At 36.0% G+C, this 21114-nt stretch overlaps 1 protein-coding gene across 1 annotated transcript in view; it reads right to left on the reverse strand.

Moving 5' to 3' along the window:
* Window positions 1–230: 230 nt before the first annotated feature.
* Window positions 231–21114, reverse strand: part of LOC118349668 (anaphase-promoting complex subunit 5-like) — a 21026-nt gene continuing 142 nt past the window's right edge. The window contains exons 2-15 of the mRNA XM_035695185.1: window positions 20702–20787; window positions 19432–19561; window positions 19262–19294; window positions 18506–18754; window positions 18052–18129; window positions 17672–17934; window positions 14966–15025; window positions 14777–14844; window positions 10021–10126; window positions 9744–9885; window positions 9144–9242; window positions 8165–8429; window positions 1608–1675; window positions 231–523 (exon numbers count right to left, since the gene is read on the reverse strand). Of these exons, the coding sequence (XP_035551078.1) occupies window positions 365–523; window positions 1608–1675; window positions 8165–8429; window positions 9144–9242; window positions 9744–9885; window positions 10021–10126; window positions 14777–14844; window positions 14966–15025; window positions 17672–17934; window positions 18052–18129; window positions 18506–18754; window positions 19262–19294; window positions 19432–19561; window positions 20702–20787 (1806 nt within the window). The 3' untranslated portion in view covers window positions 231–364. The remainder of the gene's footprint in view (window positions 524–1607; window positions 1676–8164; window positions 8430–9143; window positions 9243–9743; window positions 9886–10020; window positions 10127–14776; window positions 14845–14965; window positions 15026–17671; window positions 17935–18051; window positions 18130–18505; window positions 18755–19261; window positions 19295–19431; window positions 19562–20701; window positions 20788–21114) is intronic.

Here is a 21114-nt window from a genome sequence, read left to right on the forward strand (position 1 = left end):
CCCACCCACCGGGGCGGGGGACGGGAGTGAAAACCCCACCCCCGCCCCATGCACAGGGTGCAGGGAAGGGGTGCTACCCGCCCCCTACCCCAACCACCGGGACGGGGGTGAAAACCCCACGCCCCACCCCATGCGCGGGGTGCAGGGAAGGGGTGCCCCCGCCCCATAGGAGGCTGGTAGCACCCCTATCCTGAATAGAGGCAATAGATATCATGATGTTTCGTAAAAATAATACTTTGGAAAATAAGTGCGAGCAGATTTAGGTACATAAATACTTTCTCAACCAATTACGGTGTGTAGTCATAGTTTTATACACGAATAATGAACAGGAATGATTTAAAAAAACTGACGTTGTCTTCCTTCATCAGATGTTGAAGAGAAGACGTTGCTCCTGTTGAGGATTCTCCAGAGCCATCATGTGTTTCTGGAATGAAGCTGCGGCTTCTTCCCTTTCCTCAAATTGTCCCAGTTTGTGAAATACAATGGCCATCAAATAGAAAGCCTCGGCCGCCATTTCGTGATACTGTACAACATAAGCATTTCAATCTCACATTCGGAATATGTGAGAGAGAGAGAGAGAGAGAGAGAGAGAGAGGAACAATTCACCAATACATCATAGTAGTGTAGGAAAACTGGATTCTTGTTAGAGCCATGTATTAGGAAACGTTGTGCTAAAGCATTTGTACGTGAAATTGTAGTTTGCACTCTCAAGATAATGTCTTTTCTAGTATGCATCCTCAACCTATCAAAAGGTTCTAATATACAACCCCGCTAAGATTTTAGTTATTAGGATTATGTCGGGTGATCTATTTTTTACTAACTTAGTATACAGATCTTAATCAAAGGCACAATAAAACTTTTGAGCAGTTTGAGGATACAATGTATCAAAGTTGATACTTTGGGTGCACATTGCAAAATAGATGGGAATTCAAGAATGCAAAGTCTATTTACCACTATAAAAGTAACAACATTAAAAATTGTTCAAAATGTTATTTTCTGTTTACAATATATCATTACTTTCATGTTTTTTATACAAATAAACTTTTCTTATATTTTTTTATCCTTGATGCTTCTAGTACCTTTAGTAACTTGACTTGATTGTTTTATCAATGCAACAAAGTATATATATATATATATATATATATATATCACTAAATCAGAAAGCCAGTATGACCTCAAGTAAACATGGTGAAGTGAGCTTATGGTGGAGGGTCAGCAATAATGAAAAGTGTTCCAGTCTAGAGCATTTCCTAAAGCAGGTAAATGGCATGTTTATGATACACAAACAATTTCTCTCCGTTGACATTGATAGCATCACAACATCACAGTGGGCACAAAATCAAAAGAATGGAGAATCATAGTTTGAGCAACTCCATGTTAAACAATATTTAACCTCAACTCACCTCTGCCTAATCTGCATAACTAGGCCAATTCCAATGACATAATTTAAGATAGCTAGAAAGATTGATAGTTGCAGATTTCAATTTTTATAGGATACAGAGTCATGGCATACATAGTTAAGAGAAGAATAAAGAAAAGGGAAACTTCATATTTCACTGATAAATGGATAGATATTCTTGCATTCAACCTCATAAGGATAGCTTTACCTCCAGCACTTGAAGTTCAATAGAAGCTTGTCTCAAAGGATCGAGTACGACCTCAGGATTCTCAAAAACTGGAGAGAAAAAAGATTTTATAAAATTAAAAAGAATAAAAAATAAAATAAAAGGAGGGTAAACTTACTTATAAATCTTTAAAATATAATTTACTTGACTAAAACCAAAACTAGGTCAAATGGGCATATATGCACATAATGTGAACACACTAATTTTATCTACATAAGCACTGTGCTATGTCCAATTCAACCACCTCAGAGATACTAATGCTAAACTCAGCTACACATAGGTCTCAGCTCCATCCTCCCCATATTATAATTAATTTCCCATACAACGTCAAAATAAAGCCTTTGTAGAAGTTGCTATAATTAGGATTGGCAATTCGTATCGTGTCTTTTGGATTTGCGTCAGGTTATTCAAGTTATTATCATGAAAGAGCCAACCCTAACCCGACTCGAAGAACAAAATGAGTCATTCAAGTCCATGTCATTTGGGTTAGTGTCGAGTTAGCTGGGTTTGAGTCAGGTTATCCTATTTTTCTCGGTCTTCATGCTCTTACATGCATTTTCCAATTAATCTATTTGAAAACATAATTATCATATGCTTTAAGTTGTTACAACATATGGAAAAAATATCTACTTTCTACATTAGCACTTATTGATTAATAGAGAATTGAAGGAAAATATAATTCCACAAAGAGAATCACAAAAACTACCTGATCAATCAGGTAGTTTTTGTGATTCTCTTTGTGGACGTATCAGTTCGCATGATTGAAATTGACAACAAAACATAAGTTTTTGTTCTGAAACTTTACAGAGTCAATTGCTTTATACATTTTTTCTCTGACTTATCAAACACGACCTTGGATTTTTTATCATTTCCCATGTGAAAGATGAGAAATGATCTTTTATCATTTATCTTTTTCTGAGTATTGTTTGTTTCACCTTGCTATATGTTAGAAGTTACGTATGAAAGTAAAAAAGAACAATCATTTTCAATAAACTTTAATTATATAAGAAATAACAAAGAAAAGAGAGTACTAAGTATTACGTGCCAAAAGATGCTTCAAGATAACGAAACTGATTATATATATATATATATATATTATTTACATATAATCAGGTCAACCCAGATTTGAACCAATTAATGCCATGTCATATTCAGGTTAACTCAGATTGACTCAAACCCTATTATGCACAGCCCTAACCCTATTAGTTCGTGTTGTGTTTGTATCATATTTACAAGTGTGTCAAATATTGCCAGCCCCAGCTATAATGTCCCACAGTAGGCCCATATTCTTTCATTCTACTACCCAAATAATAGAGCAGCCCAGATGAGTTCATGCATAGTAGAAGACATCATCAAAGACATGTTAGCATATGCTTAGTCCTTACCATTCACAAAAGTAAAAAGTATAGTATCAAATTACAAAAGAGAAATCAGTGTAATAATACACAGAATAATATCTAACTAAACCTTTAAACATAAAAAAGCAGAAGAAGTATTGCATCTCCAATCATTAGACTCTAACAAAATAAACACACCGCTAAAGAGAGTGATTCAAAGGCTGACAATGATCCATCACATAATCATCCTTGTGCAACATGGAATAACACCAGTAAAGCACATTTCAATGATTGATCTGTGCATGTAACATATGGATCCTCAAATTAGGGCATAAAATAGTTTGTCTATTTATTTAATATTTATCATAAATATTTTAATTCGGATTATTAATACTATTTTAGGGGATAAATGAAGTTAAATTATCAGTTTAGGTTTTTCTAAAAGTTTGAATCCATTGATTGAGTCCCGTTTAAAATTAGTACCAACTTTTATCTTAGTCTCAAACTCCCATTCCTCGTACCGATTAAACATCAAACTCCCACACGAAATCAAACTCTGTCACCTTTCTCTTTTCTCGGTGATCGTGACTGATCTTCCCTCTACATTAGTCACAAACAGACTTCCACCCAAACTCGTCAACGTCCTTCTCCCATCTATATATCTCCCCTTCCTCTGAAATTTCAAAACACAGAACCAACTCTCTGATTTCGCTGCCCTCTTTCTTTTCCCCCAGTGAGTGATTCCTTTCTTCCTCGGGTAAGTCCCTGCCAAGCAGCCCTCGTTTCTGAATATTTATTTATTTTCCAACATTGAAAGTTATGTCTCATATATAAAGCCTAACAGGATTAAGCCTTTTCAAGTAACATTACTTTCTTGTCCCTCAAATTGTGAACTTTAGGTGCCATGTTAATTTGCTTGCTCTCGGCTCCATGCAGTACGCCTTTTTAGAAGGAAATTACTGTAGGCCTTTAAACCATCACCGTCTTTTATATATATATTACTATTCCTCCCATCATGTAGCTTTTTCCCAAAAGGCATCCTAAATGCTTCAAACATGTCAGGGTGCTTTAAGATTTTTCATTCGGCTTATATTATTTGAGGTTTGTTCTAAAGGGATGTTATAAATTCACACTGACAAGAAATATTTATGGGATTTCAACTATTAAGTATAATTTTTACAACCAATTTACTGTAATAAATCATAAGAGTAAAATTGGTTGTAAATTGTTTGTAAAAATTATTATAATAATATTACAACTTTATCAAATTCTCACCTATAAAAATTATTATAATAATATCCAAGGAAGGCAGCGGTCTTTTAAATTCAAAAATATGTGGCTGAAGACTGAAGGTTTTGTGGACAGGGTTCGGCAATGGTGGTCCACATATCAGTTTGATGGAACCCCTAGTTTCATTCTTGTAGGTAAACTGAAAGCTTTAAAAAATGACTTGAAGACTTAGAACACACACTCTTTTGGCAATATAGGGGAAACGAAAGAAGTCCATATTGGAAGAGCTTCAGGAGCTAGAGAGGACACAGGAGGGCCGAGTTCTTTCATTGGAAGAAATTTCTCGAAAGTCAGAGGTGGTTACTAAATTATAGAGGGTTATTTTGCTAGAAGAGATTTCATGGCGCCAAAAATCTAGAGCTTTGTGGTTGAAATAAGGGTATTGAAGTACAAAATTCTTTCATAGAATGGTCAATTCTCACAGGAGAAACAACACTATAGAGATGCTGAATATAGAGGGCGCAGCATGTACCGAGGCCCCTGTAATTAGAGATCATGTTGTTGGTTTTTTTGAACATTTGCTTACATAACAAATGAGGTGGCGGCCCAAGCTCGATGGTTTAGCTTTTGATTCTATTGACCCACAAGATGCCTTGAGGTTGGAGACACCTTTCAAGGATATGGAGATTCATGATGTGGTGAGGAAAATGGCCAAAGACAAAGCACCTGGGCCGGATGGATTTTCTATAGGATTCTTCCAAACTTGTTGGGAAGTGGTGAAGGAGGACTTAATGAAGGTGTTTCAGGAGCTGTTCATGGCTGGAAAATTTGAAAAAAACCTTAACGCCACATTTTTAACACTAATTCCTAAGAAGATAGGAGCATTGGATGTCAAAGATTTTCGGCTCATTAGTCTTGTGAGTGGGGGTGTATAAGATCATCTCTAAGGTGCTTGCAAACCGTTTATGGGAGGTGTTGGGAAAGATTATAGCAAAACCCCAAAACGAATTGGTATGAGGGAGGCAAATCCTAGATTCAGTCCTCATTTCCAATGAGTGTCTAGATAGGAGACAAAAATCTAGTAACTCGGGGATCCTATATAAGTTAGATATGGAGAAGGCATAAAATCATGTTAATTAGGATTTCCTACTCTACTTGCTTGGGAGGTGTGGGTTGGGGGAGAGATGGTGCTTGTAGATTAGATGGTGCATATCAACAACAAGATTCTATGTGCTAGTAAATGGTAGTCCAATTGGCTTCTTCAACAGTTCTCGAGGTTTGAGACAAAGGGATCCACTGTCCCCACTCCTCTTTGTCATTGTTATGGAGGCACTGAGCATAATGACTTCGGCGTTGGTTTGCAATGGTTTCATGGCTGGATTCTCGGTTGGTGCTCTAGGGGTATTATTAATATTTCTCATTTGTTATTTGCAAATGATACGCTTATATTCTGTAAGGCAGAACAAAACCAATTGTGGGCACTGAGGACACTCCTACTTTGCTTTGAAGCGGCATCGGGTTTGAAAGTGAACCTTGAAATATTAGAATTATGTTCGTAATATCAGACAACCGGCTAACACTCTAGGATGCAAGGTGTCTGCCCTACCTAAGAATTGGGTTTACCATTGGGGGCTGCCTCAAGGACTGTAACAATATGGGATACAGTGATCAAGAAGATTAAACGTAGATTGGCTGGTTGGAAGAGACTGTATTTGTTGAAAGGGGGCAAGATCACTTTAATCAAAAGTACTCTCTCTAATCTACCAATGTATTTTTATCTCTATTCCCAATTCCAGCAAGTGTGGCGATCCAGATTGAGAAACTATGTAGGGACTTCCTTTGGAGTGGCATGGGGGATGACTTTAAATTTCATCTTGTCAAATGGACTAAGGTATGTTCCTAGGAGGGTTGGGTATTAGAAATCTAAAGATTTTCAATAGGGCATTACTTGAGAAATAGTTGTGGCGATATAACACGGAACCAGAAGCTCTATGGAAATCGGTGATTGATTATAAATATGAAAGTGTGTGTGGGGGTTGGTGTAGTAGAGAGGTAAATAGGCCTCACGGAGTGGGGATTTGGAAACATATTAGTCAGGGATGGGAGGTGTTTTCTCGTCATACTAGACTTGTGTTGGGAGATGGTTCTAGAATAAAATTTTGGAGCGATATATGGTGTGAAAATAATACACTAAAAGATTTATTTCCCTCAGTATTCAGGATTGCATGTGAGAAAGAAGCTTCAATAGCTGATTTTATGGTAATAGCTAGGGATCAAATATAGTGGAACATCATCTTTAGCAGTCTCTCATGCAGGTGCAGAACACTCAGTTTCCATGGAAGAGGATCTGGCGGAATAAGGCGCCTCCCAAAACGACTTTCTTTGCATGGACAACTTTACTAGGAAAGATCTTGATGACAGATAATTTGCGAAGACATGGGGTGATCATAATAGATCGGTGCTGCATGTGCAAGAGTGGTGAAACTATGGATCATCTTCTACTACAATGTGATGTTGCTAGAGCGTTACGGGTTGAGGTGTTCAGCAGATTAGAGTTAGCATGGGTTATGCCCGCCACAGTGGAGGCGCTCTTGGCTTGTTGGAAAAATCTATGAGGTATTCCACAAATCAAAGCCGTGTGGAAGATGGTTCCTATTTGTATTCTATGGTGCTTATGGCAGGAGTGAAATGACAGAACGTTCAGAGACAAGGAGAGATTGAGGATCTTAGATCTTTTTTTTTTAGAATGTTATTCATATGGGCCATAGGTATAGATTTTAATGGTTTAGAACTACATGACTTTCTTGTTTCCTTTTCTTCATCCTAGATAGGTGTTTTCTCTTGTATATCATCGTGTGTACTTGGGTTATGCCTATTCTATTAAAACAATCGTTTACTTATAAAAAAAAAATAGCATGAATATTCATGACTTTCTTGTATCCCTAGCCTACAAAGAAGGTGTTGCTCTTTTATATGCCCCATGTACTTGCCTATGTTTATTTTCTGTCATCAACAAAATTATTTTACCGATCAGGAAAAAAATGCTTACAAAGAACGAAGTTTGTTCAGTAGTTCAAAAGCCCTATAAAGTTATTGAGCTAGTGACAGATTAGCAACTTGACCTCATATTACTTTGACATGAGCATGCAATAAAAAAAAATATATTTGCATAAGAATGACCATGAAATCAACAAAACATCTTCAATGTTTTTCCATCCAATTTATTGGACTATTTGTAGTTGCAAGAAACAAGTGGAAATATTTAACACAATTAAGATTTAGTGGGTTATGCCCCTGAAGAGGTTGATATGGCGGAATCTTTTGTAGAAATCATAGAAATTAAAAAGTTTGAAAGATGATTCCTCTATATTTAATGTGACGTTCAGCAAGAATGAAATGACCAAACTTTTGAAGACTGGATGGCAATAAATTCAAGATCTATAGTCAACTATCCAAATTTAAGGATTAAAATACACATGCATGACAGTAAAGCTAAGTATGCATTTTGAGCCAAAGTTAAAAAATATATCAACCTGGGAAAAATCAGATTGGTAACTGAACTAAAATTGAGGATAAAAGTCCTATAAACAGGCATTAAAATTAATCAACATTGCAACAGTGAACACACACACACAACACTAAGTTTACTAAAGTTTATGAAAATTGGGTAAAAAAGAAGTCTAAAGGTTTCAATATTAGAAGTGAAACGCCTAGGGGTTAGCTCAAGTGGTAAGGGCCTTGGTCTTAGGCGTATGGTCCCCTAGGTCTAAGGTTTTAACCTCTAGGTCCAAACAATTTCTAGGGGTTACGTCCCATTGGAGAAAAGCAAATGATTCACCTGATTAGTGAGATGGGCACATTGCACAGGTCTGGGGTTTAACCAGGTAAAAACATATTGTGTTTGCACGGTCTCCGGAGTTTCTTGTCATCAAAAAATATTAATGATGTGAAAAATAGAAAGACCAATTTTACCTGAAAAGCTTGGATCAGACAGGTAACACTTTGCTTCTGCGATGTAGGCCCGAGCACAAAGCTCCAAACCTCCATGACCAAGAATCATAGGGAAAGCCCCATGTATAAGGCTTAAAGCTCTTTTCGCATGGTTTGATCCAAGTGAGAGCCACAACTCTGCCAGAGTGAGAGTGGCTGATGCTCTGAGAAGATCCAAGTTAAATGACTGGCAAAATGAGAGACTTGCCAGTGCATATGGCAGACCTAGAACAGCATTTCCCGATCGCTGACAAAACAAATTAAGGTTTACCCTTTAGAGCAGTTAAGTTTATAAAGAATTGGACGAGAACTCATAGCAAACTTATAGGGTTGAGAATAACTCCACACCCACAAGGCTGAGAGGAGAGAAGTAAAAATCAGTGATTAATGGATACATTTAAGATAGTTAATACAATATTAAATATATGCTAATGAGTAATGATAGAAACAAAGCTCTTTTACATTTTTTTGACAACCCTATTTTAAATGGAGGGCAATTTTGTAAAACAATGATACTCTTACAAATCTGTTTTACAAAAATACCCACAATTTAGGATACGGTTGAAAAAAATCGTACAAAAAGGTGGTGTCTATCATTTTTGCTAATACAGCAGAACAGTTAACCACACAATAATAGTCATTCATGAACATAGGGCCGTATCAAGTATGGAAAAGCATCTGTTGATTTATTTATTATAAGACTATACTTCTACAAAAACTTTCGTTGGTGGAGGCTTTCATGCTAACAAATTCAATCAACATATTAATTAAAAAAATGTCATGCCGGTAATTGCAAAACACTGTTATGCAATTGATTGTTCTTTCATTCTTTTTTGCATGCGTGACAAGTGAGACCATTTTTTTTTTTTTTTGTTAGTTCCTGTGAAAAAAGAAATAATAGCTAGGACAGTTTGATATACTACTATAAACACCGAGCATACAGTAAAATATGCCACTTTACCTTATGGATTTCGGCGAGCAAAAGAAGAACAGTAGCATTCTCAACCTGCAGATTGAATTTGTAACACATGCAAAAGAGGGAGTGTGCTACTGCGGCAGCCTGCATAACATCACATTAAAGCAGACATAAAAAAAAACATGGGCAACACAAACAATTACATTAATAAAGGACACCTTTCAGGATTTTTCGTCTTCATGACAGACTATGCAATTAGTATTTCACCAAACCAAGCACTAATTTGCTCACCAAACCTAGACAACTTAATTAAAATATCCAGAAACAATTACTTAAAAATTATTTCTGTTTGCTATTTCTGTTTGCAATATAGATCTCTCTTTTTTATCAGTAAACAAAATTTTATTGATAATAAGGATAGGCAAGTACACAGATATTTGCAATATATATCACATCTATCTTTCTAATACCATCTGTACAGGAATTGATGTTTCAATCTGTGCAGGTAGACAATAATTCCTCATTTATAACACAAGCTACAGTAGAAGTAATTATAAATTGCAAACTATGAAGAAGCTTTCCAACATATTTGGCAGATGGACCAAACTAGATGAACAAAATACGTTATGTATTGAAATATCAAACCTCACTGAACTGGTTGGCAGCAAGCAATGTACGAGCATGGCGAAGGCTTGCTTCTGTCTTCAGCTCCATGTCCACACCAGTGACTGATGAAGCCAGAACTCCAAGTTCATCGCATACTTTTTGTGCCAGCTTCAAATTTCCTCTATATAAGAGTGCAACATTGAAATTGGAACAAAGGTTGTGAGCAATAAGGACAGGCTCCATATGGCAGATTAATTAGATATAGATCCGTAACATAAATTGAAGATAATGAAAATAATGCACATTGTCAACTTACAGATGTAAATTATGCTCATGGAGCAACTGCAATTTTAGTAGCAAGATTCGTGATTTTGATACGGATAAAAACTTCTCCTCTGCTATTTTAATAGCAGCAAAAGCCTCTAGAAACAGAGAGAAACAAAGAACATAAGGTCGTCAAGGCTGAAAAGCACGAATGTGTGGATGGATGTGTCCATGGGAGAGTTTCTGCTCACCACATTAAATAGCATAGCATTATATACAGTCAAGTCATATAATAAAACTCCATTAGAAATCTGGAACAAGCACTAACATTCAAGGAAACTAGTGATATGGAAGAGAAAAATCAATATCATTTCAACATAAGTTTTGCATAGCAAGGCTCACTCCTCTGACAACAAAGTCTGGTACTGAAAATTACCAACTGCGACACAAGAAATTACAGGACCACCTCCTTTTCACACTATGGAGGTTTGCACAAATAAAAGGAGCAGTAGATTTAACTTTTTTCAGGAAGTGGGATTTCAACCACAGGTAAGCGAGAGAAACTTGTCTAAAGGAAAACAAGACAATTAAAATCAACAGCCACCATAATGGCTTCTACATATTTCTGATGGCTAAATGTTACAAAGCCACCCAAAAAACTGTCACACTCTCTGAAAGCTTGACTTCCTCCATCTTTTCTCTTTCCAATTTTCACCAATGAGATCCATATCCTAATCTGTAACATACGGGTCTAAATTTAGGGCTTAAAATTAGTATTTTATTTATTTATTTATTTATTAGTATTTTATTGTCTTTATAATTAATTATTTTTTTATTTATTCATTATTTTAGATTTTGTGCTAACAGATAGATTAAATTAGTGATTCTTTCCCTTAAAACCTTCGTATATTCTATCCACTTAGTTCCCCGTACTAGTTTCGGTTTCCAGAGTGGGTGATCAACTCCAATTCAAACTCTTCAAACTCTCTCAGAAACGGCATCCACGTGAGAATAGGTTCCTAAAGTCTAGGCAATTTCAAATTTCAGCCAATCTCCTAAGTGTTCACGTTGCTTCCTCCCATCGCCTATAAGAAACTCTCAAGCCTCTGTGGTACACACGTTGAAATATTAGCCATATTTCTGCCCAGCCATCACCGACCACCCCGGGGCGTCGGAGCCCTACCCTCGGCGCCAGAAAACGCCGGCCAACTCAACACCGTTGAACCCACCCCCTCAGGTAAGCCCCTGCTGCCGCGCGCCACCTTCCTCCCTTTCGGTTATTTGAGTTTCAAACCCATCTCTCTCTAAACTCTCACTTGTTCTCTCTCTCTCCCTCTCTCGGTGTCGCACCACCATAGGGACCCCCCCAGTCACGTCGCCGGTCGCTTCCAGCCACCCAGAGCCGCCGTCGCACACTGCTCTCCCTCGGTGAGCATCGCACAGCTCTCTCCCCTAAGCCTATTTGCTTGTTTTTATTTCTTGTGCTTCAGTTCCCAAAAAGCCCTCCATTAATTCTGTAATTCCATGCATGCCCTTTTGACCCGTGAGGGTGTAAACCCCTGAGCCTCTACTTCTTGGGGCCTTAAGTCAGTCAGATAGTGTTTTCTTTAAGTGGGTAATCTTGGGTTGACAGAAACTGATTTATGTTTTTAAAGTGGGCTAGTTATATTTTCAGAAATACATTACCTTTACATGGGCTTTATCTACTTGAATAATTATCAGCATTTAGACACAATATTTATAAAAGATTTTTAAAGGATTTCAAAGCGTTTGTGGGAGTCTATTAGTAGTTAAATTCCTTATACGTATTTAATTACGTAGAGTATTACGACACATTTTGCTAAGAAGTTATTAACGTCTAGAATCTCGTTTAGGTAACGCACTACAAGTTGGAAATCAGGAAGCAGCGCTAAGAGGTAAATAGTATGATCATATTAATAAATGCGTATTGTGAATATTATTATTATGTATAAAAAATGTGATGTGTTTATAATTGTTAACTACGCTACACTAAGAGGCAAGTCAAGGTTAGTTTACTTTTCGATCTTTGATGAAATATGAGATTATGCTTTAGTGAATGAATTTATTGTTGATTGATTTAATGTTACTAAATTCACATGAAAGCCATGAAATGTTGAAGTAGTAGTTCAAAGTCAAGTATGCCATGTAATAGTCAGATTACGCAAGCCATGTTCATGAAATGCTTAGGTTATATATGTCATGTTTGTGTAATACTTAAACCATGTATGCCATGTTCAAGTAGTACCTGGATCATGTATGCCTTGGAACGTCATAAAACATTCATAGCATGTTATGTAATATCACGTTATACTATGCCATGCTAAATCATACAAGAATATGCCATGTACAAGAATATGCCATGCTAAATCATACAAGAATATACCATGTACAAGATTATGCCATGTTAGAGATGTTCATGAAGCCTAATCAAATCTCATGCATTAAGAAAGATAAGAAATGTAACGGTACCACGGACTCAAGCGTGGTTAACCACAAGTTTAGTGAAACACGGACTCAAGCGTGTTTCACTCCATGATATTCAAGTTAAATGAAACGCGGACTCAAGCGTGTTTCATTTCATGATATGCAAGTTTAGTGAAACACGGACTCAAGCGTGTTTCGCTCCATGTTATGCAAGTTAAGTGAAACACGGACTCAAGCGTGTTTCACTCCATGTTATGCCAGATAAGTGGAAACACGGACACAAACATGTTTCACTTCATGTTAAGACAAGATAACCAAGATGTTATGCATTCACAATGACATGTTTTGATTATATATGCTTCCGCTTATGTTAATAACGAAAATGTATGCCATGTAAATCTGTGATGATATATGTATGTAAAGTCTTTTAGAAGATCATGTTGCGTATCTGATTGAAATTCATGAAGCTGTATGTACGTTCTGAAGGGTATCCTAGAAATAAATTGTATGTTAGGCAAAGACTATATTTTACGATACGATGTACTACTTACTGAGTATTCAACTCATTATTTTTGTGTGTCTTCTTGTTTTCTTCCATGTCTGATTCTCGCAGATGATGTCTATGATGATGAAGAGCTGGATGGCCAGAAATAGATCTAGTACCAAGACTTAGGAATGAATAAGTGATTTTATCACCAGAATTAGATTTCTTTTATGTCATGCATAGGATTAGTTTATGTTTCTTTATATTTCGTTCAGTTTCCAAGATAATTATGTTCAGTTCAGTTTTAACGGTTTGAAGAATTTCAATAAATGAGGTAATTCAGGATATGAATCTCTTTACCGGGCATTATGTTCTAAAGGGTAATATCTCTATCCTACAAGGGGGTGTTACATAATCCCCCCCCCCCCCCAGCAGCACCCTCAGTTCCTCTATGACTCACCAAAACTTCCTGCTGCCCAACTATTGACCAAGGTCAATATAAGGTCGATTTTCCAGCCAATGAAATTGATTTCCATTGGTTTTTTCTATGACTATCAAATGGGTCTCATATTTGAAGCAATTACAATAAAATTAACCATTGATCAGCCTTGCATGTGGCTGGATATGACATTGGATGCGGTTTCAAAACAATATGGGAAGGTTTGGGAGCTGATCATCTATAAATCTTAGTGCAGCCAGTTTAGACTGGTGATGGATGTGCTTGGAGAATTCAACGAGCTTTGGATATCTGAGATTGTGGTGTGGGCGCAGTTGGTGGTGGTTTGGGTGGAGTATGGCAGAACATAGGTCTTGTGGCTGTTTGTAGTGGTCACCATTGGGTGTGTATTAGGACTTTTCCACACATGTTGGGTAAAATTGTAGCTTTTTTTCAATTGATTTCCAGTTTTTGTTTGGTTCCAGTGAGATGATGGATTACAACTTTTGGCACAAGAAGAAATGTTGAAAATATGGTTGTAACGCCCCAATGAAAGGCCCAAACTACATAGCTTATACTCCAAAAGGACTAGTCAATGATACAATTGGAACCCCATTGAAACCTTATAAAGAGCAAGAACTTCTCCTTCCCAAGCAATGTGGGATCTCATACACCACCTACCCTTATTCTTATCATATGGGGTATCAAAATGGTGGACATCATTTTCAACGTTTCCATCAAACAATTAAAACAATGTTCTCTGTTTATGTGTTTTGTGATGGACTTCAGGGCTGAAAGGGGGGATTTAGGGCTACGGACTATAGAAGAACACCTTTAGGGTTTGTATAAAGAACTACGTTTCAGAAAAAGGAGGTAAAGGTGTAGAAAGACCATTTTCTGAAGCATACAGTACGCAGGGACTCATTTGGTTTTGCCTTAGTTTTAGGCTTTCCCAGATGTTTCTTCTCTAGCCATGCAATATGGCTACAGCATGAGTTACTTTTCACCCACCAAATGATATTTTCCTAGGGGATCTTGTACCCAGTCCCCCTCTAAACACCAGATAGAAAGTTCAATAAATTATTATTTACAGATAAAAAAAAACACCTGCTAGGAAGTTAACTTCAAACTTCTAACTGTTTGATGGTAACTAAGCCATCTTATCTTCTACATATCAAGAAACCAATGACTCTTTAATTCTCAATCTCGCACCACCCTAGTAATTCTAGAAGCTAATGAATCCACCCTCGTAATTCTAGAAGCCAATGACTCTTAACTATTCCTGAATATTAAGTATATTGTGAAAATGCACAATAAAAAAAATACGAAATGAAGAACAATAATCCAAGAAAAGGACAATCTCATGTCGAAAGATGGTAAACAAAACAAACTTCAAAGTAAAACCCAATCTCATTTAAGTGATGGACAAGCTTTTAATCTAACCTTTGTATCCTCTAAAAACTGCTAAATGTTGGATAAGCTTCACATATGCTAGAGCAGAATCAGATGAACTGAGAATATCAAAGAAAATGTCATGTTAAATTAAGGTTTGATTGGAAAGAAGATAACATGGCTTGTGAAAGAGACAATGAAAATCAACAAGAGAATTATCAAAAGATACTTTCTAATTACCTCAAAGCATCAGTAAAGCAAGTTGCATAAATCAGCGCATTTATTCGAGCAAGAGGAGCACTGATACATATAGCATAAAAATCAGTGAGCTTAATGATGCTTCCCTCATAACTAAAATTGCATTTTATTTAATAGATATTTACATATATCCATAAAAATAGATACTTACATTAACGACACATGAAAAATGGTCAAGTAAAAAGTATGCTGGATTCATGTTAATTCTCAGTTTCATCGAGTTCATCCAAACTTAAATGTTAGATTCTTACATATCATAAAAGCTTAAGAAGCTCAAGAGTAGAAAATCTAGTCTTTTTTTTTTACTGTTCCCACACCTCCTTAAATGGGCCAAAGACCCCCCCCCCCATTAATAAGCTAGGCCCCACATGTGGACTTTTGAGTTTAAATGGGAGGAATAGAGATGAGAAGAGTTTGACGCAGGACTTCTTGCCATAACACAATATTAAGTTGCATCTTTCCTCAAAAGTTTTTAAGTAGTTGGGTAACAGAAAATTAATCATACCAATTTTAAAACTTACAAGCCGAAGGATGTACCAAGGTTCAAACCAGAGTCAATGGAAGAGGCATTCCCACTTTACATTATTCTCATGCACGCAAGCAATTCGATGTCATCCAGCTAGGACAGCCTCTCAATATCAGACATTTGCCAATAGAGAACCTAGGGGAAGCCGGAAGGCAGCTATAGTAGTTTCATTTTCCAAAGGTAAAGGGGAAAGATAATTGCCCAATCCCTTAGATAAAGGGGGTTTACAGTCCAATCTACTCGAAGCAAAAAGGTAAAAACTAGGAGTGGCAATATGTGACACGATCCGTTAACCCAACACGAACACGACACTATAAAAGCGGGTTTGGGTTTGGCCTTAACGGATTCGGGTCAAAACGGGTTGACCCATTAAGACACAATTGCTTAATGAGTCACTAATGGGTCAACCCGTTAAAAAAGTTGAATATACATTTATACCATTAGACCTAAAATTCAAAAAATTCAAAAAACCCTAACCCAGTAACCCTACGGCCCTCGAGTCCCTAAGTTTTCTCAAATCTCAAATTCTCAACAACTCAAGTGACCAAGTCTCACGCCGCCCCCTCTTCAACCAGTGACCCTTGTAACATTAATATTTTACAATATGTGTTTATCATATTTGGGATTGTAACTTTAATATTATTACAATGTGTGTTTATTATATTTGTGTAAGTGTTTTTATCATATTTGGTACTGTTGGGATTTTAATGTCAGTATTTTTATTGTTTGGATTATAATTTTGGACTTATAGTTAGTTTTTTTTTTTTATAGATATTGTTTACATTTTAATATTTATATAAAATCAATCAGGTCAAACGGGTTGAAATGGGTTTGTTCAACCCATTAACGTAAACTTGTCGAAACAGGTCGGGTCGGGCTATTATCTTAATGGGTCGTGTTAGGGTTTGAGATTTTGAGGCGAAATCCTTAACGGGTCGTGTTCGGGTTGACCCATTAAGTATAATGTACATGTCTTGACACGACACGAACACGACCTGTTAACACAATTTGACACCCCTAGTAAAAACCTATAACTGAGTTGAGTTACTCTTACCAATTATCATGTAAACGCTGTCTTTTGGTAACTGAGTTGCGTTTGCCTATCAAGAACTTGGTCTGTGAGACTATGGGCATGATTGGATGCTCAAAGTTTCACAAAAAATTTTGTGAATAGTAGTGAAATAGTCTGAGCGAAGATGTTTTATTGAGTTTTGGAAACAAGAGAAAATGTTGAATAAAAATATTTTTTAAAATAAGTATTGTACTAGAGTTTGTGAAAGTGAATAGATAAAGTTAAAAATTGTATGAATGTAGTTTTTTAATATTATTTTCGTTTTGAAGTTTGTAAAAGTTGTATTGATTTTTGTGTTTTGTTTTGAAGTTTGTAAAAGTTATATTAATTTTTGTGTTTGAATAATGATTAGATGAAATAGTTGAAAATTTGAAACTGAAAAGTGTTTTGTCTTTTAGTGATGTTCGGGAATGATGTTATGATAAATTTTGAGAATTTGGGAAATTCTCATTGCCAAACATGCCCTATATCTTCATCACTAGAGCCATTCTTATGCAGAAAGTTGAGTTTAGGAACTCTCATGGTAGACACCATTAGGGGACCCTTATCAAGGACCTTTGATACATTCTTATCGAGAACCTTTGATACAAGTCATGGTGCGTCCATTCGTGCCTTCTTGTGATCGGATGCACATGTAAAAGCAAATTTGCTGTAAGGAGAATCCATATAGAAAGAGCATATATACACTACATTTATAAAAATACAGTTACACACACATATATATGCATGATACAAGCACACATGCATACATACACACACATCAATACAAGCACCCTTATTTTTTCTGATAGACTGAACAGAATGCCAATAATTTCTTCTAAGAAATAAAAAGATTAGAGGAATAGTAGATCTAGATGTACATGGACAGTTGCAGGCAAGTATAAGAACTGATGACTTTCATTAATGGCCAAACACAAAGGGAAAACCAACCTGATAATCCAGGTCAGAAATTGACTTAAACAAAATAGGATCCCTCATGCCTTGCAATTTTAACAGGAAAACTCACAAACGATAATAACAGAAAGCCTTAAAAGTTAAATAAGCGTAAGAAAAAATAAGATAAATACGGTCTATATTAAATAAAAATCACCTGCCATACATCTCCCATGCAGTGGCTCGGAGTAAGTATGAAGAACCTATTAATTGCAGTACCGATCCAGGAATGGAACTTGGCTGTGCATAAAACTGGAAAGCATTGGTATTGCTTCCAGATCCATTCTCTTGCGACAATACAACTGAACCCAATGGATTTTGTAAATTTTTAAGCCAGACAGAACTAAAAGCACCATCCGTTGTCATTGTAGAACTTTCTGAGCTAAATTCACTAATCAAATGAGAGCTTAACCTCAACTCCTGCAAATTTAAACTAATGAGAAAAAGGATGACTATTTCTCTAAGGAATTAAATTGCTTAGAATTTTGTCTGAAATGGACAAAGAGCAAAGAATAACCATCAAAGGCCTCATATTACCTTGCAAACATTGATTGGGCATGTTTTGAGCTTCATGGAAGCTTTGGGACCAAATGATAGTAGAGGTCTTTGCACATGCTGCACATGTTGATATAACAATTTATATTTCCTTGACATCATAATATGAAAATAGGATGAATAAAATTCTAGCCGCCTCTCTAAATATATCTAACAGGTAATTCATTGTGGCACTGAGATAATAGATTGAGTACTGGATTTTTAAAGCCTTTTTGGTGCCTTAGGTGACAGCTATCACACATGGACAAACAGGTACTCAAAGCACCAATACAATGTGGAGTAAATTGCAGCAGTACCATGCATAGTATTTCATTTTCAAAGAGGACATAATGAATACAAGCAATACACAAAGGCTACCAAATTCAGGGGAAGACATACATAGAATAAAATGCTTGCAAAGTGAAAATTCACAAAGTATAGCAACCCCAATTCTTACTGTCAAATCAAATTTAGCCTTTGCAAGATGATTAGAAGTCACCAAGCGTTTCAACTTTAGACTTTCTGCTCTCTTCAGAGACCCTCTGAGAAGGACAAACAATTGTTGCTGGACAGAGAGTGAAATACCAATACTGGTCAAAGGTGAGAATGATGATCCAAGTATCCCAGCTGTACTTGAGACACCAATTTCAGACAACATGTTGCAGACAGCTGCTAAAGTGAATGCAAGGCAAGTATCATTGCTTTGCTGCACAAATTGAAATTCGTAAGGGCTCCTCACAAAACAAACAGTCAAAATAAAAAATGCCACAACCAATAGGAAAACAATTGGCGCTTTACAACAAATAGCCCGCATCATATTTTAAATAACTGAAAAATTGGGTCCACATTATGTCTTTTAAGACCACAATCCTTATTTAGTTTGAATTGGTCTTCCATCCCCTATGTTATCCAAAAACAAACATAGGGAGAGGAAAACTAAGCCCTATTACTAAAATCCATACCACACTAGTCATATAAGACCAGAAACTGTAATCCTGTTCAGCCAAATCGTATTTTAAATTAAGGATTTGGTTTACATATTACGAAACACCATACTAATATTTTAGTACCCAAATTCATTTTTTAATATTATTTTTGTTTTGGGATTTAAAAAAGTTGAATTGTTTATTTTATTTTATGTGGAAATTTGAAAAAATTGTAATGATGAGATGAGATGAGATAACAAACGAGGTTTACAGAAATAGAAATTTACCTGTTGAGAAACACAAACTGCTTCAGTCAAAACCTAAACACAGTGAAGTAAAACAACTATTAAATAAATGCAGGGGCATGAACAGGAACTACAACAAGTCTGGTTTCACAAACGATACAGAAAAATGAGAGAATATATTTGGGAAGGGGCAATGGTTTCCCCATGCTCACCTCCAAAGCTTGCTTTGGATGCCCAAACCGGAAATGCATCATCCCTAGAAATAATAAAGCAATTTCATATCGTCCAAAATTATTGCAACCAGATGCAGGAGGAACGATATCAATTCCTTCTGTCCCTGCACTTTTGTGCCAACATTTTTCAAATCAGATCATCTTTTATACATTTTCCGGCTGGATTTAGCCGGCTGGATTTAGAAAAAGAAAGAGGATAATGATCATAGAAAGAACAAATTCTTAGAGATACATTCTTTCTAAAATAAAATATTAAATAAATTACCAAAAGCACCTGATTTGAGACACCTGGTACTGGAAAAAAAAAAAGTGAAATTGAAAGAACAAAAAATCAGATGAGGAAAGGTTTATGGCCCTCATGTAGACACAACATCTATTTTTCATCTAATTATTTGTAAGAAGATGCTAAATTTCTCAATGAACTGAAAAGAGAGCAGAGAAATATTTCAACTCAGCTCCATTTTTAGCTTCTTTGATAAACCAATTACAATGGAACCTTTCTATAGAGAGCAAATAATGGGAGCAACAGAAACCTAACAAATCATGCAAAAAACCGTTTCAAAAGTTTCAATAATTAGAGTGAATGAAAATTTTCAAATGAAGAAAGGAACTAAACTTGAACTGGCTCAAAAATTTCCTTTTGGTTTGGCATTGCCGATAACTGGCAAAAGACAAGTGGTTGTTCGAATTTTCAAGTACTAATGTAAAATTTAAAAACAAGTAATCAATGTGTACAGTTTTGCAATATCGTTAGCCAAAAAAATCTGAAATAATAGAGATGAAATTCAAAGTCCTCCTAATTCAAGATGAAGAGATAAACAAGTCAGATAACTGGTTAGAGAATTTTGAAAAACTCAGCTAAGAGTATGAGATGCCAAAAAAACCAAACTCCAAAATGCCACTAGAATTGCCAGGTGGAGCAAACTCAAGAAAACAATGATGAACAATTTAGTCAAGAATGCTTTGCCGTACAAAATGTCATTGCCAGCAAAAACACCATTGCATCCCCACCCATCAAAAGCATGCCACAGGTACTTGTAAATGGTCATTGAAGTAATAAAATCGTTCTGATAACAACGTATTTTATAGTAAGCCTCTTGTCGATATAAGAATGCCAAGTGGCCTGACCACATTTTTCCATTTGCAGTTTACATTATTAAAGTTAGGTTACTACATGGAAATTAGCAACCACAAAGGCAATTTTTTAAGAACATTTCCAAATAGATAGTGATATAGAATTTTGATTTACCTGTAATCAAAATAGCGATGAAGATTCTCCAAAGCAGCAAAATAATCATCATGACAAAGACTATTCAAGTAACGCAAAAAATGGACCTACATCATAATCCAACATAACCAGAAAATCAATGGATTTAAAGAGTGGTGGAGCCAGGAATTTATCTTTAGGAACTAACTTATCTTATAATAATAATAATAACTTTTTGTATATAGCGTATATCTTTCATAAATAATAATACAAAAAAGAACACATAAAACATAATTGAAGATGTGAAAAAATATCAACATGTTTAGCAACCTAAAGATGCTTAAGGTATGTCATGGTTGTAATTGATCATGAGTTACAAATTTTTATTTTCTCTCTTCAACAAAAAAAATATATTTCAATTTGAAATTATGATCATGGAGAAGATTAAGAAAAAG

Source organism: Juglans regia, chromosome 10 (assembly GCF_001411555.2).
Source record: "Juglans regia cultivar Chandler chromosome 10, Walnut 2.0, whole genome shotgun sequence".
Lineage (NCBI taxonomy): Eukaryota > Viridiplantae > Streptophyta > Magnoliopsida > Fagales > Juglandaceae > Juglans > Juglans regia.